We start from the raw sequence: 24,617 nt of genomic DNA, 5'->3' as shown, positions 1-24,617 counted from the left end.
TTATTACCCAGGAATCATAATGTAGTTGATGCTCTGATCAAACAACAACATAAAGTTCACTGTCATGCTGGCATACAATTTCTCCTTGTATCGCAAAGAAAAATGTTTTGGATCATTCAGAGTAGAAGAGCCATTAGAAATGTGATTTCCAAGTGCATGCAGTGCAAGCAACACAGAGCTAGCACGCAGAATCAGAGAGTACTCCACTACCACAAGATCGTATCAAGAAAGCTGCAATACTTGAAGTTACTGGAATTGATCTAGTTGGACCACTGATTTTAAAGAAGGGTTCGAAGGTGTGGACTGCATTGTATATGTGCACAATTTACATGGCCGTTCACTTAGAACTCGTATCTTCACTTAGCAATGAATCATTCCTTCTATCATTAAGGAGGTTCAATGCAAGAAGAGGACATCGATCCATTGTATATTGTGCTAGGCAGAGGCAGTCGCAATGCTTGACTCGGCTCTCTTATTTCATTTACTTTGTTCAAAAACTATTATTTTTAGAAACTCCCTGTTTTTTATTATTTACCTGAATTTAGTATTATGAAAGAAGAATGCCAATCCTTCGCTAACTTGGCCTCCTCCTTTCTTCTCAAATATTCCCGTAAAACCTTCACAGGTAAGGACTGGTTCAAGGTACCTGTTGAAAACCTTGGAGTCAACTTCTTGAAGGCAAATGATGTCTCCATGATAGCCTGGAAAGAAGAATGCAAGAATACTGAACCTTATTTACATCACATTACACAGGAAGTGAGAATCACTTCTTAGATGGCTTCTTCATGGAGATATCATGGTTTTCAGTAGTCATTTTGAAACCATTCTTTTATTTCAAATAGCTTCCATGACTTGATGATGATGTTTGTCATTTTAAGGGGCTTAACATCCAAGTCATCCACCTCTGATACGATGAAATGGTGATGATAAATTAAAATTTACCCAGTGAATAAGCATATATACAGGAATTTAAAATAATCAGAGGATCTGATCCACAATGCCATATTTTCTATAGGTAAAAAGATTAAAATTATTACAATGTATAATATTCAATATTACGTTTTTTTTAAATTTGCTTTACGTCGCACCGACACAGATAGGTCTTATGGCGACGATGGGAATGGAAAGGGCTAGGATGTAGGATGCTAAATAGTTTATTATGTCACCTATTTAATACATTCTAATGGAAAACCATGGAAAACCATCTCCAGGACTCCCACAGTGGGGTTTGAACCCTCTACCTCCTGAATGCACGATTAGGCATTGCCTTAAGACTACAATCTGAACGTGTCAAACGACAATTTATATTGAAATCGTATTTTACAAAGTCGAGTGGATAATTTTACAAAATAGAGTGGATAATAAGACTAAAATTAAAATTTAGATTAAAATAAATCTATGAATACAGTCCAGAAGCACGAACTGAGCAGCAAGTGGGTTGACTTAAAGCAGAAATTCCTGTGTAGAGATGGGTCATGCAAGTTTCCACATCCTAACATTTACAAGTTTGTGAAGAGTTAAAGAGAGGTATGAACATATTTTAGAATTAATAGTTCAGAAAGGGGACTCTATGTAGTGGTAGACAAAAACACTAAATCAAAACAAGATTGTATTAAAAATGAGCTGGGTCAACTCTTTTCTGAACTGCTCACTGAAAACAGGAGCTATGATAAATTTGCGTACCGCTTGAGATGAACCCACGTACCCCTAGCGATACGTGTTCCACACTTTGAATACCACCGATCAATAGTTCATATCCTTATGGAGTGCGGGGACCTGGCTGATCTCCACCATAGTCTAAAACTTCCGAGTACCCCACATTCTACGCCGAGTCAATAGACCTCGTCATCCATTTCATGAGGGATTTATTTATTTATTTATTTATTTATTTATTTATTTATTTATAACAATAAAAAATCTACTTATGTTTTTAACTCTTTTTTCATTGTAAATGAACTGTAACATAAGTTGGATTTATATTTCTTAGAACTCTGTTTTCTTTTTCTCTAGCGAATGCCATCCTGTGGGTCCACTCTTTGCCATCACTAATACCAAGTATTCCATCTTTTGAATGTCTGACTTCCTATACCTGTCCAGGACAGTAATGCTTATCATATTCTACTATGACATAACCCTTTTCTTTAAAATGTTCATTTTCATAGCTTTCTTCATCACTAACAGATTTAGAATGAAAAGAAAGATTGGAATCAGATTAACTAGTATCTGAGTCAGTATTTTGAACTATTTTAGTTTGTTTAGATTGTTTCTTTTGCCTTTCTTTCATTTCCTTTTTTCTTCTCCTTTCAGCAATTTCTTCTAGTCTCTCTCTCTTTTCATTTTTTCTTCCCATGATATTCTTGGTACTGCTGTGATGTGACAACGGATGGAATTTTCTATTTCTTGCGTCCGATTTTCTCTTTCACTTCAGGCTAAAAAAAGAGTTCTTTTGAAAGGGGATGGTATGTTTTCTTTGGATGTCTTTGGTGTACAGTGTACAATAGATGATGTAGAATGGAGAGCTTTTCCAGAACAGAACACAGTTTCCTTCTCGAGATTGGGAATAGATGAAAAAAGCTAGAGGATGTACTTGGAAGGTTCTCAGGTAGTCTTTGATTTGGGATGGGTGGAATAAGACTAGAGCCTGCAAGAAACTGGGCTGATTTATCTGAAACATCTGTCTTGTGAAGCAGTTCCACATCACAAAGAGTTGAAACCGTTGAACAGGAACTGACATGTATTTAAAGATATGAACTGACATGTTCATATCCATACCATTTGATTTGACCTGCATTTTCTTCCATACATGGAAAAGAGAAGTATCTTGAATTGGTCCAGGCCAGTTTTAAGTTTCATAGTTAACTTTAAAGAGAGCAAGAGTATCTTTATCAATGAAATTTTACAGGAACAGTTTTGTGATACTTCGGTTACAGTATCAGGTTTCACTCTAGGCTTATTAGTGGTGAAGTATTTGTTAACAGCTGAGGTGAGGATATAGGAAAAGAAATATTCTGTTGTTTCTTCCAGGGATAACTATAAAATGTATCACAGGCCATCCACCCAGATTCTGAACAACCTACACCCCAATCTGCAGGGATACTCCTGCACAATTCTGCAGGCAACCGTTAACAAGGAAACAAAATCAAAGGAGGTGCTATCTCATCAGCTGCATAACCAGAGAATAACACTGTAGAACATTGTTTCTCATTACTATTAGCAGTGGAATAAATAGTTTTGTCACCCTTCATAGCCAATACTTTGTTACCTTAGGATTCAAAAAGAATGCAAACTCATCACAATTCAATATTCTGTTACATTCTGTAAGAACATCATGAAAATTATTTTCTGAAAGAAATTATTCAACTTCTCTAGACTAGTTGTGTAACTGCAGAGCAGTAACATCAGAACGGCTCTTTGTCATACTATCACACACTGATTTCACTTTCAGAATCCAATAAACAAAAATATAATGCCTTATTTACTTGCACTAACCTCCTTATGAAAAATGGTAAAGTTCCCTCCAAACATGTCCACATACAGTTAGGTAAACAAAATAATGCAAAAACTTGTTAACCACCTGTCATCAGTATGCTTCTTGGGAAAGTTCATAAAGTACATAAATTTCGAGAGAGCATAATAAACACTCGTAGATGACTGGCTGACAGAGCTGCTAAAATGAATGTAAATAACAAGCCATACTTTCAAAAGGCTAATGGTTTGTAAGAACTTAATGCTCACACCAAAATATAAATTTCAAGTCTTTGCTCATCCATGCTGTATTGAACAAGAGACCAGGTAGCAAAGATGTTAAATCAGTGCATAAATACACCAAAAGCAGGAACCAGCCCTCCAGAACTACACCGCTGTCAGAACTGAACTGATTTTTAGAAGCAGAGGGCTGAACTTTTATAGGGCGAGTATAGGACGTTCACGAACACAGGTATCGTAAGATTATTCCAGACGGCTGACATCATAGTTATGTAGAGACCCCCAGGCTGGAGAAGTGAGGAGCGTACAGTACGACGAGAATCAGCGATAATAGCAGCTGTACGGCGAGGCAGTATGAAGCTAGCAGCGTAGTAGAAAGCGAAGTGAGGTTAGCAGTAATGCAAGCGGCAAAATAAAGGTAATTTTGTAAAATCGTATGTTACAAAGGACTACAACGAAGAATGTGCTTCAACAATGAGTTAAGTATCGTCTGGCGTTAACCACTGTCGCCCGCTTGCACCAAAACCAGTTAAATGTTAATCAGTAATAGTCAATACACTACCTTACTGCTTAGTATTGAAACACACTGGGTGAGTTGGCCGTGCGGTTAGAGGCGCGTGGCTGTGAGGTTGCATCCGGGAGATAGTGGGTTCGAATCCCATTGTTGGCAGCCCTCAAGATGGTTTCCCATTTTCACACCAGGCAAATCCTGGTGCTGTACCTTAATTAAGGCCACAGCTGCTTCCTTCCAACTCCAAGGCCTTTCCTCTCCCATCGTCGCCATAAGACCTATCTGTGTCGGTGCGACGTAAAGCCACTAGCAAAAAAAAAAAAAAAAGTATTGAAAAAAAAATTTAATCTATGTTTTATGTTAACGAGACTTGTTATCTAGAATTACATCTGGAACAGAATCTCAATGCAATAGCAGTAGGTACTGCAATTTGTTAGGAATCAGATGTAATGTATGTGGTCATGAAATAAGAAGCAAAATGAGTTCGATAAAGTGGTTAAAATGTGTTGAAACTGGTGAAGGTGAAAGTAATATTGCAAAAAATGTTAATACAGATAGTGCTAGTGCTGAAAGTGCAGTGAAAAGACCCACCGCAGTAGAAAGTGGAGTAAGTACCTCTGAAAGCTCTGCAATAAAGTGTGCAATGGGTTCATTCAATGACACTATTTGCCTCCTTGTTGGACCCCAGATCAGTGGAATTATTTTAGTGCCGGGAATCTATGGATAACTATTAATAAAGGTATCTTACGATGTACGATATGTTCAGAAGCAAATTTTATTCCTAACAAACCTCAGGGACTTCACATTTTGCAGGAATGGGTGCAGGGAAAATTAAATTGCTATGGAAGTGATAAAAAAGCTCAACAATGGAGGTTAAGGAAAAAAATCGTAAATATAAATTAAGTAAATCACACATTTATCTGCATCAGAAATAGTAGAATTAAGCAAAAATCAATACTTAGAACAAGGAGTTATAAAAATGCAACACGAAGTTGAAATACTACTTGTGTTTTTAGAACAGCTTACAAAAATTGCAAAACATCAGAGACCGTATAGATCTCCAATAACTTAATTGGTTCAATATGGAAAGAATCCTTCGCATAAATTTCTCTTGCACTAATATCACATCTCATATCGCAAAAGTATGCATGAAAGGATCGTGAAACCTATTGTAGAGAAAACAGAAAAATAAGTATATAATTAGATAAATCTACCACACTAAGCAAAAAGCAGACATTAGAGTTGTGTGTTTAAAATTTTTTATGGAGGACACTGACAGTTGTCAAACTATTTTTTAGATCTGATTGAACTAGAGTGGAATAGGTTCTAGTATTACTACTGCCCTTCTTAAAAACTCAACTTCTTTGGAATGAGTGAAGAATATTTAAAAGAATGTCTTATGGTTTTCATGTGATGCTGCCTCAACAATGATAGGTAGAAACAGTGGTGTAGAGGCACAAATTTATATTTTATTTCCCTCTATCATAATCTGGCATTGCAGCACCCATAGACTAGACCTAGCTGTTAATGATTCCATCAGAGAAGTCCATACAATACATTACTTTCAGATCATCACGACCATCATTATCTAAAGGCTTTGCCTTGTCGCTGCGACCATTGATCTCTTCTCTCTACAATCCTTTTCATCTCTCCATAACCTTGGCATCCCATCATCTCAACTACCTCTTCAATGATCTGCTTCTGTGGTTTCCCTCTGCCTTTCTCTCCCATCACCTTACCTTCGAACAAGTTCTTTATGTAGTCATTATGTTGGAGAATGTGACCAAAAACAAGCTTTTCTTCTTTTTATCATTGTTACTAAATGTCTCTGGCTGTTTATTTCTCTAAGCACTGCTTCATTAGTTTTCTTCTCAATCTAACTAATTCTTGTCATCGTCCTCCATAGCCACATTTTCACTGCCTCTTGTCGTTTCACGTCCTCCTTCAAGAGAGACCATCCTTCACAGCCATATAGCAGCACATTCCAAATTAATGTTTTGATAAACAATTTCTTTTGTTCAGTATCGAAGGATTTATTAATTAAGAGCTGCTTCTTCTCCTCAGGCTTTCTTACACAGGGAAATTCTTTTTATTTCCACAGTGCATCTGTTGTTATCGGTAATAACTGATCCTAAGTAGCAGACCTTGTACACCTGTTTTATTAAAATATTTCCAATTCTGAGATGTGCGTCTGGCTTAATTTTAGATTTGCTTACAACTATAACATTAGTTTTATTTACATTAATGTTAAGTTTGAAATCTTTTAAGATGGATGTTAATTTGTTGAGCATGATCTGCATGTTCTTTTCATTGTCAGCCAGAAAGGCAATGTCGTCGGCAAACCTAATACAGTGTACAACTGTTCCAATTATTTTAATGCCAGGTGTTTTTGATGTAAAAATTTTCATGGCCTCTTCAATGTACAGATTAAATAGAAATGGTGATAAGGAACACCCGTCTTACTCCTTTCCTGATCCTCACCTTGCATACTGTTTCATTACTTTCAATGTTTATTCTTTGATTGATGTAGAGGTTTAGCGTTGCTTTTCTGTCTTTCCAGTCCAAATGAATATCCTTCATAATTCTGAACAGTCTTTTCCACTGAACATTGTCAAAAGCTTTTTCCAGGTCTAAAAGATATATATGTATTTCTGTTAAGCTCTAGTCTTCTCTCCAAGATGGTTTTAAGTGCTATAATAGCTTCTCACGTTCCTACTCTTTTCCTGAACCCGAACTGATCATCATCTAGATCAGGGCCTCTCAGGGTGCATGCACTATGCACGGTGCAAAAGACGACTGCGCTTGGTTGACGAGAGTGCAGACCCCCACTCCTTGGTTTGGAGTAATAGCGCTGTCTCTCTCTTTCCCCACGTCTGTCCCCCTCTTCCTCATTTGCTCCATAACGCTCCAAATCCGAGCCAAGTTGAGCCAAGCTTAGCCGAGTAGCCCAGAGATGAAGCGTTGGTCCGAGCCGAGCAGGACCGATGCACTGTGCACAGGAACTCTGTGCCGCTGTCTGCACGCGTGAGATTTTGGGCGTTTGAGAGACCCTGATCTAGATTCTGCGCAATTTTCATTCTGATTCTGTTTTTAATATGCATGTGAATATATTTGCTGCATGTGAAACAAGGCTTAGTATTCTGTAATTGTAACATTCTGTTGACTCTCCTTTTCTGTGCAGAAGTACTGCTTTGCTTTCTACAAAATCCTCTGGCATATCTCCGTTTTTATAGCAGTACTTGGTGATTTTGAAGAGTTCATCCTTCAGATCTTTTTCCAGTTTTTTCACTGTTCAGCAGGCAGTTTGTCTGGTCTAAGAGCCTTTTTCTTTTTCAGTTGTTGCAGTGCTGTTTTGAATTCACTTCTCATTATGGGAGGACCTAGTTCATCTTGTGAAACCTGTTCTTGTTTTATGCTGTACTCACCTAGATTGTTAATTTCTTCTCCATTATATAGATCCTCCAGATACTCTTTCCATCTCTTCAATACCTCCGTATCTTCTATTAACAGATTTCCTTCTTTCCTTTTTTTTTTTTTTAATACTGAGATTTCATTTTATCCTTGAATTGCAATCTTTTTACTTGATTGTATGGTCTGTCAGCATTTCTGATTTTCATATCATATTCTATGCTATTACAAATGTCATCCATCCATCTTTCCTTCGCCTCTCGGCACTTCTGTATAACTAGGTTTTTTTTTGTTTCTTATGGTTTATCATACCTTCTGGAGTAGTATTCCAGTGTTCTTTATTTCTTTCCTGAATGAGATTTAGTATTTCTTCAGTCATCCAGTTCTTCCTGGATTCAAGTGTCTTTTTTGCTAGCACTTCATCTGCTGCCGTTGTAAGTGAAGCTTTGACATCATCCCAATCTGTTTCGTTGTTGTCGTTGTTGTTGTACATGATCTTATCTGTTTTTTCTTTGAATGCTACTTGTGTTAATGGATCATTTAACTTTTCTAGATTCCATTTCTTGCTTCTTGGTTTCCTTAACTTCTTCAGCCTAATTCAACGTTTTGCTAATACTGGGATATGGTCACTGTCGATGTCTAACCAGGGTAGCTATGGCATGACGTTACCTGATTTCTGTACCTTCTTGTAACTAGAATGTAGTCAATTTGGTATCTGTTATTATCTCCAAAATCCTTCCATGTGTAACGTCTTCTATTAGGCATGTCAAATACAGTGTTCATTATGATCATGTCCTGTTCGTCACAGAAGTCCATCATATGTTCTCTATCATTTGTTTGTCCTAGACCAAACCTGCCAGCAACTTTTCTAGTAATATTGCTGCTAACCACAGCACTGAAGTCTTCCATTATGATTATATTATTTTTGTCATTGTTCAGTTTAATTATATCTTCTATTTTATTATACATTTCCTCAACTTCATCGTCATCATGTCCAGTAGTAGGGAAGTATATCTGTATTATTATTACTATATCCCTTTCAGACCGTGTACGCACAATTGTGCGGGTTCGTATTTTATTTACATCTGAGCTTATTTGACGTTTTCTTGGTGCTAGACCGGACTGCAGTGCTTGTGCAGGACACATAGCATGTACTTCAGCTGTTTTTATTTAGTACTTGACCACCAGGGGGAAGGAAGAGTAGTTTAAAAATACAGTTCATTAGCAATATGGCGGGAAGCAGTAATGCCTAAAGTAAGTATTTATTTATTGCATTCATATTAATCTAGAAGCTTTACTGAATATCAGAATATAATCTATGAAGTGTGTAGATTGTGTAGCAAAAGTAAATTGTGAACTTTCACCATCGTACGTAATACCATGAGGTTTTGAATGTTGATACGCAAATATGTGTGCGCTAGGTTTCCTTACAGCCAATGCATGCAGGAGTGCTGGGTGCTGTCACAAAAAGGACAGAGAAAGAAAAACTCGTAATCTACATGAGAAATGTAATGTATAAGATTTTAACTGTTTAAAATCGTTCCACACTGTAAAATAGAACATTTGATCATGTACATGTGCATATTCACATGTACTGAGATGAATTTTTTTTATTTTTTTTATTTTTTGCAAGTAGTGAATGAAGTCCTGACACGCACAATTGTGTGGGTTCTGTTTTTCAGCCGATAGTTCTTATTTTATAAAATAAACTGTAAAAACATGTATTTGAGAGCATTTTAGTAAGTTTTTGAAGTTTTGACACCTCCAGATTTCATTCAGGTCTGACAACAGGCTGCTGCTGCCAAAAGGGCAGTAATGTCAAAACTCCTCCTCAATGTAGAAAATGTAACGTTTACTTGTGTTTGAACGAAGATTTAATTGTTTTAAATTATTCCCCACTGGAAAATAGAACATTTGATCATGTACATATGTATATTCACATGCATTAAGGTAATTTTTCTTTTTTGTAAGTAGTGAAGTAAGTCCTGACACGCACAATTGTGCGGGTGCTTTTTTTTTTTCAGATATTAATTTTTATTTTGTAGAATAAACTAAAAATATATGTATTTAAGAGCATTTTAGTCAGTTTTTGACGTACAAACAAAAATTCACACCGCCAGTTTTCTTTCAGGTCTGAAAGGGATATCTGTTGGTTTGGCAGCTATTTTTACCATCATTATTCTATCATTGACATGATGTGTGTTTAGCACATTGTTTACCCACTTCTTTCCTAATATTACAGCTACTCCATATTGTCCACCACTTCCACTGTACACAATTCTGAATGGTTCACTGTGGAAATCACCTTTGCCAGGCCATCTAGTTTCACATAATCCCAGGATGTCTATTTTGTTTTCATCCATAATTAGTTTGAGTTCTTCTAGTCTTCCCGTTTTTAGCATTGTTCTTGTATTCCATATCCCTATTTTAATCCCTTCTCCAAACTTCCGAGGTTTTCGCTTGCTGACGACCTGGGATACCTCAGTTACTTCCCTGCCGGATCTTGGTGTCTGAGTACCATGATCAGTAGCATCTAAGCTACAATTCGTACTATCCATGGTTGCTATACTAGGAAAAATAATGTGGTAGTTTTCCGTTTCCTTCCACATCGCAGTTTTACTGCCATTCAAGTCTTCCTGACCATGCCAGTAAATTTTCAGCGACAGTCCAGTCGACACCTTTTAGTCCTGCACTGTGCTGATACTGACAGCACTGCTTCCACCACCAGGAAGAGAGACTCCTCTACCTTTCCAGCTGTTGGGACATATCCTCATCCACCCTTCAAGCTGCTGGTCCTCTTCACCTGTAACCCTAGGTAGGGGCCCTATAACAGGGTGCTACCATCCGGAACCAGATGGACCCTGGTTTTTTAACGAGGTTTATCCACCTCCTGCTATTCCTTCCTCATCACTTGTCAGATGAGGCCCCGGGTTTGCAACCAGCATAGTGGAGTTCACTTTCAGAAATCTGTAGAAAAACTGTATGCTTTATACAATCAATTCCCTAAGAATCAAAGAAAACTAAACAACTGTGCAAAAGCTTTGGGGCAACGAATGTTGCATATTGGTCAAATTTTCACAATTCGGTGGGTTTGATTAACTAAAAGAACTCTACAAGCTGTATGGAAAATCTTTGAGAGTTTATATTCCCATTTTGACAGGGCTGAGAATTATCTTACAAGAGATCAGAAAGAAAGAGACAAATATTCTGATTTCCGGAAATATTTAAGAAGTGCAGAGTTTGTAGAAAATTTAGGAATAATGTTGGATGCATTGATAGAATTAGCTGATCTTTCATGTGTTCTTCAAAAGAGGAAAATGACAATGCCAACAGCAAATAAACCAATAAAAATAACTGTTAAGAGTATTTCAGTCATTGCAGCAAAATCCTCCCCATTACACCAAAGTAGCTAACAGTATGACTACATTAAGTGAATTCAAATCTGTGCCTCTGTCAAGATCTAATAAAATATAAATTATTCATGCAGGACAGTTTTACAGAAGTCTTACTGCCAATTTAAAATCAAGATTGTTAACTACTCAGTTTTCTTACAGTGAAAAGGATCAAGATTTGCAAAATTGTAGTAATTATAATGATCTCCTTTGTCATCTAACAGTTTCAAGTCCATCTGAATGGCCCGAGAAGCTATATATAATGTGTGGGGAAGTAAGTATAGTTCATCTCTGCAAACAATTTAGAATCTCAGATAACAGGAAAATTATAAAAGATTTCAGGGAGTACGAGGAATATAGAAATATTGAAAGGAAGCCTCATGATCTACTGCCACTGCTTTGTGCTTCAGACACTATTGCTATATCAACAGCTGAGTGTGAACACTCGTTTAGCCTCATGAACGACATTGTAATCCTGTTAAGAAATGCTCTTTTGGTGGATCATGCGCCTGATTTAATGTTCATCAATTTAACTGGACCTCCTCTTTCCGAATTTGACCCTCTGCCGTATGTGAAATCCTGGCTCGCAACTGGGAGGTGATCAGCAGAGGAAGCCTCCCCTTGTAAAAGAAGGATCACAATTACTTTTCTAAAAAATCCCTCATGCCTGTCTTATCAGCCATATGGTACTGCCTAATAGTCCTACTTTTACGACCCTCCTTTTTATCACATGTATTTTTAACTATGGCAATAACAGATTAGTGATCACTAATACCATCTATGATTTCAGTTTCTCTTTACCAGCACCATGTCCAAAATATCCTTTCCTCTAGTTGGTTTCATCACTTTCTTATTCAGCTGTCCTTCCCAGATTAAATTATGTGCCACCCTTTCCAGGTCTGTACACTCCAAAAACATGAAGTTGCCTATTATCTTTAGAGATGAGCCTTACACCTAGAATTTCATGTTCTTTAACTTTTTTGTAGCTAACAAATTCTTCTCTTACCAGAATGAATACCCCCCCCCCCCTCTTCCATTCCATTCCTATCGACTTTAAAATTTAAAAAGTAGAATTAAGAAATGATTAATATTACAATTTCAAACATTCCATACCAATCTGTTGTTATAATTTATTTTGTACATACCTAAAATCTCCTTTAGAATTAGCTGTTTCCTGTAATCCATGTCAAGAGCATATGGAGGACAGTACGGAAAGAGTTGGGTGCGTGCTACATCCGAGTCTGCATACAGGTCAGCTAAAATATTGTAGGATATTACACGAAAACTGAAACAGAAAATGGACTTAAACATATACACCAGTATTAGGCTAACGTATTCTACAAAATGGAAAAAAAAAAATCATACAAAAAAGATTAAAATCACTTCTAAGGCAAATGCTTAAGAATGCAGAGAGAGAGAAAAAGAGAGAGAAAGAATGGGGCTAGTGCAGAAAGCCCCCGTTGCCAGCCAAACTCCCCTATGGTGTACACTAAAGGAAATACCTCTTTACAGCTATACTTTCTTAATCAAACAGTACTAGAAGTCAAAGTGTTGTTCCAAGGTAGTGAAACGCAATGATTTCATAAATATGTATGTGTTGGTTGGTAGCAATTCTCCCCCACTCCTCTTTGCTCTGTTAGTCTCTTCATTTCTTTATGAGCCTTCTCTTACATCTTTTCTGATCTGTCTACACTGTACAGTTTTGTAGTCTAGGTCTTCACCTTCCTCTCTTGCCCCACATCATTCTCTCCATTATTATCTATAAAACTATTGTACATGTTGTGATAGCCAATTAATTGTTTTCTTCTCTTCTTAATGGTTAGATGAGGAATTTTTTTTCTTCATCTTTTCTTCTAAGAATTTCTTTGTTTGTGAACTTTGCTGCTCATAAAATAGTTTCTATTCTCCTCCAGCACCACATCTTAAATGCTCAAGATGTCTGCTATTGCATGCACCAATTATATATGTTTTCGAGCCACACAAGGCCATACTCCAGATATAGCATTTAATAAATCTCTTTTTCTTGGTCTCTTTTAGATTCCTTGATGTAAACAGTACCCTTTTCTCGTAAAAGGTCCAACTGGTAAACATATACTAGCATAAAAAAATGTAACTCCACCTCTGATATTCCTTATATATTCTTGACTAGCAAATGTACACGTGCTTCGCTATGATATTCTACACTGTGCTGTAAAGGCAGTGGATAAGATTATATTAAATTGCATGCCTCTCAGCGCTATCCTAGAAACAAAACAGGGAGGACAGAATAAATTGTTTCCGATGTAAGGTAGATATTGGTGAAGTTTTGAGGATAATGGCAGGCCACATTTCCTACTGTCAATTACAATCGAGTTCAGGAGTTTCTACTGTAATGGCAGGCTCACCTGGAAACTGCCATTCACAATAGATATGGAGAGTTTTCATTATAAAGACAGGCCCTTTACCATAATACAAGTCACAGTCGAGTTCGAAAGATTTGACTATAACCGAGAAATGCAGCGCTATGTAATGTATCAACAATCGAGACAGGACAATAAGTCATACGACCAAAGTAGTTGATCTCTCCAAATAGGACAGCGATTATGCTATCTGTTTTGTAATACGACTTATCGTTTAGTCATCAATTATCCCAAAACGAAGATCTGCACCGTCATTAAAATTGCATTTTCGATATTTTGACATTTTCCGGGGCCAAAAGTTATACATTTGCACAGCTTGGAATATTTCCTCAAGAAAAGAATGTACAGTTTTGGGATTAGCACTTGCATACATACAGAGTACATAAGGAAGAAAATAATACAGTTAAGAAAGTTGAAATTAATAGAAAATAGTATTATAACTGAGGACAGCCGGATAGGACAAATATGTAAATACCAAGTGGATGTATTGGAAAATGAAATGCCCCTCAATAAATGATGATGGTATGAGTTATGGATATAAGAAAGCGGTAACAGAGGATAAATTTAGGCGCAGGGATTCTTAGGTAAACAGATAAGAAGATGACTAATGGTGTTATTACTTAAGCTATTCGAGGATGGTTATAACCTCCAACAATATTCCACCAATATCCCGCAGAATGGCCGATTGACATCGTTCTTGCTATCTACCCAAGGAAAAGCTACGAATTTACAGTAATGATAACGAAAATGGCAATAGTAATTTTCTCCGTCATTTGAAGAGTAAAGTAAATTATGAACATGAGACATCTCACATACAGTCCACGGAATTTACAGAAAATCAATAGTATAAGAGAAAATGGAGGAAAAACATTCTAGTTTTCCTATAAAACCCCTATCTATTCAAAGATTTTAAAATGCTATGCATATCAAAACCTTCCCCGGGATGAGTATGCTCTAAATATGATGTTTGGTCGAGATCTATCCAGCCGTTTCGCCGTGATGGTGGAACAGACAAACAGACACGAAAAACAGAAACCACCGATTCAGTCCTGAGTTGACCTAAAACGGATAAAGATCTGAAAAATTGGCAAAACAAACGAAATTACAGACAATGGACCTCCTACAACTTTATATAGATACTGATAACTGAGATGTATTGGATTTTTTCCCTACTTCCTGTTGAAGGTATTTGTCCATTCTGATCTATCACACACTAAAATAGCATAACAAATTACATTTAATTGATATTGTTACAGATAAAACACTGTTTTATTGCTCTAATTTCATTCTATGATGGCCCCCCCAAAAAATCACATACACACCCACTAACTGCTGTCTATTTACAAGTTTCTCACAGCAGGGCTCCAGCTGTGTAGTCTTTACCTGAACAGGATATAATCCGTACTGACAGCCTACCTTTCATTTTCACTCACAAGCTCCGCTCCTTCACACACAACAGTTCCACAGACAGGTTTGAACACAGTGCTGCTGACCCCCACAACATACAATGACTGTTCCTTTCATCAGCTAATGACTGTTCCTTTGATCAACTCCAGAAAAAGTCCACCACTCTCAAGTCCAAACACGGTGAACTAAGCAACAGTGATAACTGAACAGCAGTCACAAAACATCAACAACTCAACAGTACCAGTCAGTGTTACAATACTCCTCACAGTAACAACAGTTAACACTGCTCCAATTCTACTCTCCTCAGCTGTTTCACATGATGGTTCACAGTCCTTGGTATTACACACACAGTACTCCCAAGGCAGTACTCTTCTGTGTTCGTGATGGTATTCTGACTCCGGCGGGACAGAAGACAACCAGTACTACTGCCGTCAAGCTCCAGTCACTCACTACACACCAGTACACAGAAAGTACTCCAGTCAGTACACTCATAGTACTCCCACTCCATATGACGATACTCTGACATTGGCGTGACACTGACGGCAGTCAGCACTGCCGCCGCAGTCCAGTTATCAAACTCCAACACTGACTTGCTCTTTGTGGCTAGCCTCTTTTGTATCCTGATGGTGGGTAGTAGAATATTCCGTGCTCGCTTAGAGACAGAACTTTCTCACTGCACCTTTGCGAAGGCAAAGAGAACAATAGACTAAAAGGCTGGCAATTCCCTCCGGGTCGCCTGGGAGCTCCCCAATCAGACTTACTAATCCCTTCCAAGAAATACTGAAGCGGGTTATGGCAGAGCTGGTATGTTTGGGCTGGGAGGACTTACGAGTAGGGAGATAAGTTGCTAGACTAAGCGATGTGTACTGAGTTGTCAACACAGAGATGGTGTGCAATGATATTAGTAGACAAGATGAGCTTAAATGAAATTTTTAAAAGTAGAAAAGATAAGATAAAGTTGGAATTCAAGAGGACTTGGGGCAAATATTTATTTGTAGGAGGAATTAGGGATTGGAATAATTTACCAAGGAGGATGTTCGACAAATTTCCAAGTTCTTTGAAACTGTTAAGGAAAAGATTAGGTAAACAATACATAAGGAATCTGCCACCTAGGTGAAAGTCCTAAATGCAGATTAGTGATAAATGATTGATTGAACGTCTGCTGAACACTCACTACCAATGGGTGCATTTTATTAACATGGTGCCAGCTGCTCCAAAATTCAATGTAGTTACATATACTAGAAAACTTTGCGTCACCAACAGATCCTAAGAGAACAGGTGTGGATGTCAACAGTGTGAGGCAATGGCTGACAAGAAACAGAGCCCCCATCTAGTAGAATATTCCGTGCTCGCTTAGAGACAGAATTTTCTCACTGCACCTTTGCGAAGGCAAAGAGAACCATAGACTAAAAGGCTGGCCATTCCCTCCGGGTCGCCTAGGAGCTCCCCAATCAGTGAGGGCTAGAAATTTTGCTCTTTCCCTACCATATATCAATTCAGTTTCCCTATAGGGATCATCTGGTTTTATCAGCACAACTTCTAGAATATTTTTCCCTCCAGTTGGTTCCATCACTTTCTGATTCAGCTGTCCTTCCCGTAATAACTTATTCACTATTTGTCGGTTATGCTTTCAGTCATTCGCATTCTCTTCCCAGTTAACATTTGGCAGGTTCAGATCATCTACTAAAATAAAGTTCCTTTCTCCATCTTTCCCCGCATAGCTGATTATCTTAACAAATAATTCTGCAACAGCATCAGAGAATCTTCTTTCAGCGGTATAAACACTCCCCTCCTATCGTTCCTAACCTGTCTCTACGATAAACACTCCACTTCCATGAGAAAATTTCTGCATCCAATATACAAGGCGTACTTTCAAGTAAGTACCATTTTGATATGTCAACAAAATAAGTAAACTTTTCGTACAAAATTTTATTTTTACATGAAAGACCACACTTTTACCTACTTTTCCACATAACTGCCAGCAACATTAAGGCACTTATCACATCGAACAACAAGCTTTTGTGTTCCATCATCATAGAAGGTTGCCGCCTGACTTGACAGCCACTGCAACACACTTACCTCCACGATGCATCTTCAGGTGCAGAAACACAGGGTAGTCACTGGACGCTAGATCGGTGCTGTATGGAGGATGATGAAATCGTTCCCAGCCAAATGATGCAATGAGATCTTGAAATCGATGGGCCGCATGTGGTCTGACGTCATGCAGCAAAACGATCATTCTACTCAGCATGCCATGCCTTTTGTTTTGAATTGCATGACGCAGTTTTTATAAGGTTTCACAATATGTTTCGGAATTTACTGTGTCACCACAAGACAAAAAAATTAACAAACAACAACCCCATCGCATTGTGGGTTGGATCCACTGATTGGTTTAAGTCCGTAATCATTCTTTATCGTCGTCTTTTTGAATTCTAGTCAGTGGATTGATTTTGGAATTATTTTTAACTTTCGGTATTGAGTTGGATCCGCTGATTATTTAAAATTCATATTCACCCATTCATTTTCATCATCACATTTTGAATTCTGGTCAGTGGATGAATTTTGGACCTTTAAATTGTCATTACATTTTGTCTCATTTCGTACCATTAGGTACTGATGACCTAGATGTTAGCCCCCTTTAAACAACAAGCATGATCACCCTGTTCAAAACAAGGTACACATGATTTTCCAGGCTGAAATCATCTGCTTATTCATTTTCTTGGGCTTTTGAAAGCCGCCATTCAACTGGATTGTCTTACTTTTCGTGTAACGTAGGCCACCCATGTTTCATCGCCTGTGACAATTTGGCTTAAAAAAATCATCACCCTCAGTAACGCTCAAGAAAAGTCAAGGGGCTGCCTAAATATTCGGTTTTATGCGCCTTGGTCAACATTTTTGGTACCCATCGGAAGCACAATTGTCGACAATTTAAACGTTCTCTAACAATGTCATTACAATTGAGGAGCCATCTGACGGTGAGATGGCGGCCCCGGTCTAGGAAGCCAAGAATAACGCTTGAGAGGATTCGTCGTGCTGACCACATGAGACCTCATAATCTGCAGGCCTTTGGGCTGAGCAGCAGTTGCTTGGTGGGCCATGGCCCTTTCGGGATGTTGTGCCATGAGGGTTTTTTTTTTTTTGTTTTTTTGGTAACAATGTCGTAGTTAACACTCCTTGAAACTAGAGGGAACTCCTCTGATAACGCAGAAATCATGAAGCGTCTGTTCGCTCTCACTTAGTTGTTGACTTTCTGCACCAACTCATTAGTGATTACTGAGGGTTGCCTACTCCGTTCCTCTCCATGAACATTCTTTTGGCCATCTTTGAAAGCTGTTACCCATAATGTCTTGTCTATACACTTCACAAATCTGACGAATTTCAACTGTTTACATGCCTTTAGCACAAAGAAAACAAATAACAGCGCGTATTTCACAGTCGGCGGGATCCTCAATACGCACAAACAAATGTATACACAATCAATTGTTGCTGCAATGGCTTCTGTGACTCGTCAACAGATCTAGGTACACAGTGTGCATGTGCGGGACACCGAATGCAGCGTTGCAGCGGCGGAATTTCAAAATGGTACTTACTTGAAAAATACGCTACATATCACTTCTCAGCCATGATTCAATTCCTATTACAATCTATATATATAAAATAAGAGTTTTGTCTGTACATTGCTCAGAATTTGAAAATAATGGTATTTCTGTATCGGTCATGTCCATAGTAACAAGAAAATGCACTTTTTACTTTTCCGTAATTTCTGTCTGTCTGTTTGCCTGTATGTATGTACACGCATCACGAGAAAACGGTTGAAGAGAATTTAATGAAAATCAGTATGTGAAGTCAGGGGATAAGCCTCTACAATCTAGGCTATAAATCATTTTACTCACGCTGAGTGAAATGGTAGTTTAGGGGAAGGCCTAAAATTGAATTCTCAACTATTTATGTTATTAGTGGTCTAATGAAAATCGGTATGTGAAGTCGGGGGATGAGCCTCTACAATCTAGGCTATAAAACATTTTACTCACGCTGAGTGAAATGGTAGTTTAGGGGAAGGCCTAAAATTCAATTCTCAACTATTCATGTTATTAGTGGTCGTATTTTAAAGAAAATGGGTATGCAAAGTTGGGGAATAAATTGCTACAATCTAGGCTGTCAATAATTGAATTCACGCTGAGAAAAATGGTAGTTTAGGGGAAGGCCTAAAATTTAATTCTCAAATATTGTTGTTATTAGTAGTCCTATCTTGATGAAAATCGATATGAAAAGTCAGGAAATAAGTCGCTATAGTCTAGGCTGTAAATTATTTTATTCACGCTGAGTGAAATGGTAGTTTAGGGGAAGGCCTAAAATGTAATTCTCAAATATTTCTTATTAGAGGTGTAATAGATGAATGCTACATAACTAAGGTTATACAGTATTAAATTTCCTATTATTCATGTCGTATACATTGTTACCGTACTGGCTATGATCACAAAGATATTCATGAATTTGGATTTTTGTTACTACAGTAAGTCCATATCAGCGCCGAGTAACGAGAAAATGGGTAAACAGTATTTTATGAAAATCAGTGTGTAAAGTCGGAGAATAAGAAATTACAGTTTACGGTATAAAATATTTTACAAATCACAGAGTCGAAAGAAAACTAAATGTGTAGGCCTACAATATAGAAAGCTCATAACATTGATCAACAACAACATTACATTGACCATTGTTTGTCGTGATGTGCTTTGTGTCTTCTGTTGCCCATCATCTCCGGTAGATAGGATTACTGCTGCGTACAGAGTACTTTTTATTTGATTTACGTCGCACCGACATAGCGACGTTGGGATAGGAAAGGGCTAGGAGTGCCTTAGGCCTTAATTAAGGTACAGGCCCAGCATTTGACTGGTGTAGGGGGTTCCGACAATGGGGTTCGAATCCACTATCTCTCGGATGCAAGCTCACAGCTGCGCACCGTTAACCACACGGTCAACTCGCCCAGTCGTACAGAGTGTAACAGCCTGCCTGAATATTGATGGGAAGTAACTGGGGAGTTAGATAACGTTCTTCTTTAGCATGCCATTCCCCTGGTTTATAAATTTTCTGATACTACTGGTACGTAACACACTGGATCATCATAGCATTCGGGCTATTCAATCCCTACTCTGAGGCACTGACTGGAATGAACAGTGTGCATATTTAGCGGAATATTGGCAGATGAGTGTTCATGGCAATCTGCGACCTGGTCATCCCAGCTCTGGAACTTTGGACTATTAGATTGGCACCGCAATCTAACAGCAGCACTGTTCGTTAAAAGTGATAAAACGTGCGGCTTTCCATTTGATCGAGTATTTGATATGATAGCATTGCTTTTAATCGCTACATTCATACTAACGTTTTTGTAATGACCTATGTTGATTTCAGTTAGGAAAACCACAAAGTTAGTCTTTCTGAGAATCCCGTAGCGAAGCACGGGTACATCAGCTAGTGCCTGATAAATATAATCTATCAAATTACTTAATTCCATTCCTTCATTTACAATACTTCTACAGTTTAACACTAACAATTTTGTCAGCCTTACTTGAATTCATACTTCCTATACTGTCATCACCGCTCCCTGGTCCACCCAGTTTCCCTGATTGTACCTCCCTACAACTCTTCTAAACCATTGCAGTTTTAGTGAAGGCCATCTGAGCATTGATCCCTATCTGCTACCCACCCATTAGGATCTACAAATCGCACCTCCAATCTTCCACATACCCATTCCATAGACTCATTTAAACCCCTAATCACCCTGCATTCAGTATCCCTCCTACACAGTATCCCTTTAATAATAATCTCTGCTTCCTTAAACTTCTTCCATGTTGCCATAACCAGATCCCAAACTATGTTATTATCTATTCCTCCTTGCCTTATGTTATTGATACCAATGTGGAAAATTACCCCCCCACCCTCCTCCCTCCCTTCTATTTTCCTCAACATCGGCCTTAACTTAATTCCTGGATAACGTTCTACCCTGGTTCCCCTTCATCCACATACTTTCCCCACATGCCTGATAACTGAGTAACTGAGTCACCCATAACCAGAGCCTCAACACCACCCTCATTACACCCCCTCCACTCCTGTTCTCCCTTAACTTCCCTGACACCAGCAGAACTCACTTCCTCCTCCCTTTTCTCCCTCTCACTACCCTGTTCCACCTCCCTCTTTCTATCCTCTGTTCTACCTTTCCCTTTCCTCTTGCCCTGCCCCTGCTCTGTAACACTTTGCAATACAGTTGAACCTGCTTTATACGTAACTCTGTTCTGCGTAATTTGTATTTGTACATAATTTCCTTTAGGTCCCGGCAAAATATAATTTAAAAGCATGTTAATTAAACCTTATTTATACGTAATCCGTTTATACGTAATTTGCTGTTATATGTATTAAGTGTCAGTGAAATATAACTGAGTTTTGTGTAACTGTAATGACCACATGCGTTTTTAAAAGAAACTACTGTATTTACGAAGTTTCCTCTTTGTCAGCGTAGGGGGAATTGAATTGAATTTATTGATCATGATTTACATGCCACTGAGACTGAAAAGCCCCTTTATGTAGCGTCTTCTTATAATACAATACAGATTTATGATCACAGTAACTACATTTGTATAATATTAAAGTATTAAACTAAACATGAAAATAAAAAAAAATGAAAATACAGATACCAAATCCAGTAAGGTTAAGACATACAATATATAATAAGTAAGAAATTAAGTCCTTAAGCCCTTCTGTTATTTTGGACTACATGGATTTAAAGAATATAAACCTAAGGCAGAGAAACAATTTTCTTCGAAATATACATATTTCTGATTGTTCGACACAAGAATGCCTGATCTCAGCCTCTTGCGTACTCCTCCAGAAAGATAGATGTTAAGAACTGCTTTAGTTGTGTACAGTTAGTGTTATTTGCGAAACGGGGAAGATTAAAGACGTTAAAGATACGTGATGCAGTGCAAACAAAGGATTTGTTAAATCTAGTGGTACGATGAAGGGGAATTTGAAGGGTGGTTTTTGTAAACCTATTATCTCTGTTATGAACCGACTCCATAGGTTTAAATGCATTATAAAGGTAGGATGGTGTCTTCAGCTTGAGAATTTTCTGCGTGGCAACAGCTACTGAGATTTCTCGACGTTCAAGTAGAGAAGTAGAGCAGTTGGGTTTCGGTGCTGAAACAGAACACAAAGAGTTTCGCCGAGTGACATTGTTGACCCTTACTTACTGGCGGCTTAACAAAGGCCAACCGAGCTAATCCCCTTCACTCTCTATCTCGCTCCTCCTCTACCTTCGTCGTTTTTGACCTTCACAAAGCCTCCAAAGATTAAGATACTTTACAAGCAAAGTGGGCAGTTTCAGTGCAGAAACAAAAGAAATTACAGTAAATTTGTTTGAATAAGAGAATTTCTTTCGTGGGAACAACGGAGAAGTAAAATGTCCACGGTGCCGGTATCTGGTGTTTACTGTTGAACAGTAGTTTTCTCCTTCAGTTGCTTTTGATTAGCCGTTGAGAACAGAAAAAGGAAAAGTTATACGCTAGATGAGAAAGTAAAATTTGTACGAGAAGTGGACGCCAATCCACACAAAACAAAAAATTAAATTGCTTCGGACTTAGGGAATGCTTATACCACGCCATATACAGTCATCAGTAAAAGAAACAGAATTTTGGATTTCTTAAAACTGGGTTCAAAATTAGCAAAGCGCAGCCGTCAGCAAGAAGGAAGGTACGTAGATTTGGAGAAAGCACTTTTCACATGGTTCCAGCAAAAGCGGGCTGCAGCTCTACCAATTAGTGGCTACATGCTGGAGGCAAAGGCAATAGATTTAGCTAAAATGATGAGTATCACTGCTGATTTCAAGGCTTCATCAGGATGGTTGCAAGGATTTAAAGATCGTCATGGAATCACAGGGAGAACAATTTGCGGTGACTTAAAAGCTTTGGATGACGTGATAGTGAAACACTGAAAAGAAGAGGTTCTGCCGGGTATCGTAAGCGATGAGCCAATGATCAGCCTCCAAACATCTACAATTGTGATGAGACTGGCCTATTCTACAATCTCCTTCCTGAAAAAGGTGACTCATGCCATGGAGGGAAGAATAGTAAAATTCGTGTAACAGTGCTTCCCGCTACCAATGCAGATATATCTGACAAACTTCCTCCACTTGTGACAGGAAAAATCGAAGAATCCGGGGTGTTTTAAGGGTGCAAAAACAAAATCTACGGAATGTGAATCCAACAGAAATTCTTGGATGGTTATGCTTCTAATGGAACAGTGGTTGGAAAAACTGGACATTAAAATGAAAACGAAACAGAAGAAGATCCTTCTTCTTATGGATCGATGTGCAGCACATCCACCTCAAATCGTTCTGGAGAATGTCCAAGTGGAATTTTTCCCTCCGAACTGTACCAGTGTTCTACAACTGCTTGATTTGAGCATCATTGCATATTTCAAAGTGCATTATAGAAAAATGCTGGTTCAACATTTAATAACACTGAGTGATGCAGGAAATGAAACTCTCTCCATTAATTTGCTACAGGCCATGGACTTTATTTCGGCTGCCTGGAAGCAGGTGTCGTCCTCCACAATCAGCAACTGCTTCCGCAAAGCTGGTGTCTTACTAGAAGAGTCCGCCTCTAATGATGGTTATCGGAGGGAGTAGAATTCGATACTTTTGTGCATTTTGATGATAATCTGGGTGTATGTGAACTACTGGAAGAAATTATTGCTGATGTATGCCAACAATGCAGTGGTGATGGACCAGCTACAAGCGATAGTGACAGTGATGGATATGGAGGTAACGACTTGAATCTTGAAACACCTGAACTGAGTAAAGTGTTAAGTGCAATTGATATGTGTAGGTGTTACATCAGTGCGAAAAGATTGCAAAATGAGGTTTATACTCTTACTGCAAGAAAAGTGAAACAAGCCAAACTATCTGATTTCTTTAAGGCTGGACCAAGTTCAAAGTAACATTTTCTGTCTTAATGTATTTATTATCTGCAAGGATTTGCACATGTAGGTCTATTCCATTAGTTTTTCAGTAAATATGTGATGTATTGTGTAAGTCTAATTTCTAAGTAATTCTGAGTTACAAGTAGTTTTTTCTCTTCTCCTTGATATACGTATAAGTCAGGTTCAAATGTATTTGTATTTTAAGAAATATAACTGAACATCTTATCATTATAGAATTTCTTAGAGAACTCTACTACATGACTTTGGTTTAATGCAGCTCAGTACACGAACATCAACTCAACAGATATTTCTTTACAAGACAGTTAATGAAATATTAGATAACCAATAGTTTCTTAAAAGAATCAACTTCTATGTTTGAGACAAACATTTTACTGCCCCTTCTCAAGCACCTCGTATCATAAAAACTCACCAGTTGTAAATATGTGTGGAGTATATGACAGAATATCTTTGGACATCAGATAATAGATTTGGCTTTATCACTTCCTTTATTTTCAAAAATTTTAAAACAATATTTACATCAAAATGAATAATTTATTGAAGGAAATTAATTCAGCACTGAAATATGACGTATATAATTCCACTATTTTTTTGCCAATGCATCTGTTTTTACTATTCTTATGATTATTTTCCTCTTTTTCTCTGCTAATTCGCTGTTCTCCTTTAATTTTGATATTTGATATGTTTTATTGAAAATATATTGAAATTATTCTTAATTTAGTCTTGGCAGTGTTGGTTTTCTTTTATTGTTATATATTCTTCTGTATATATAGGTACCATTTATATATTGAATGTATTTTGTAC

At 37.9% G+C, this 24,617-nt stretch overlaps 1 protein-coding gene across 3 annotated transcripts in view; it reads right to left on the bottom strand.

The window, feature by feature from the left end:
- Window positions 1–24,617, bottom strand: part of LOC136871979 (2',5'-phosphodiesterase 12) — a 93,195-nt gene that overhangs the window by 61,094 nt on the left and 7,484 nt on the right. For all 3 annotated transcript variants that reach the window (XM_067145750.2, XM_067145751.2, XM_067145753.2), the window contains 2 exons: window positions 12,162–12,301; window positions 536–701 (listed from right to left, as the gene is read on the bottom strand). In XM_067145750.2, coding sequence (XP_067001851.2) covers window positions 536–701; window positions 12,162–12,301 — 306 coding nt within the window. The remainder of the gene's footprint in view (window positions 1–535; window positions 702–12,161; window positions 12,302–24,617) is intronic.

This window comes from Anabrus simplex, chromosome 4, assembly GCF_040414725.1.
Source record: "Anabrus simplex isolate iqAnaSimp1 chromosome 4, ASM4041472v1, whole genome shotgun sequence".
In the NCBI taxonomy this organism is placed as follows: Eukaryota; Metazoa; Arthropoda; class Insecta; order Orthoptera; family Tettigoniidae; genus Anabrus; species Anabrus simplex.
The sequence above is the reverse complement of the archived record's forward strand: the minus strand, read 5'-3'. Positions and strand labels throughout refer to the sequence as shown.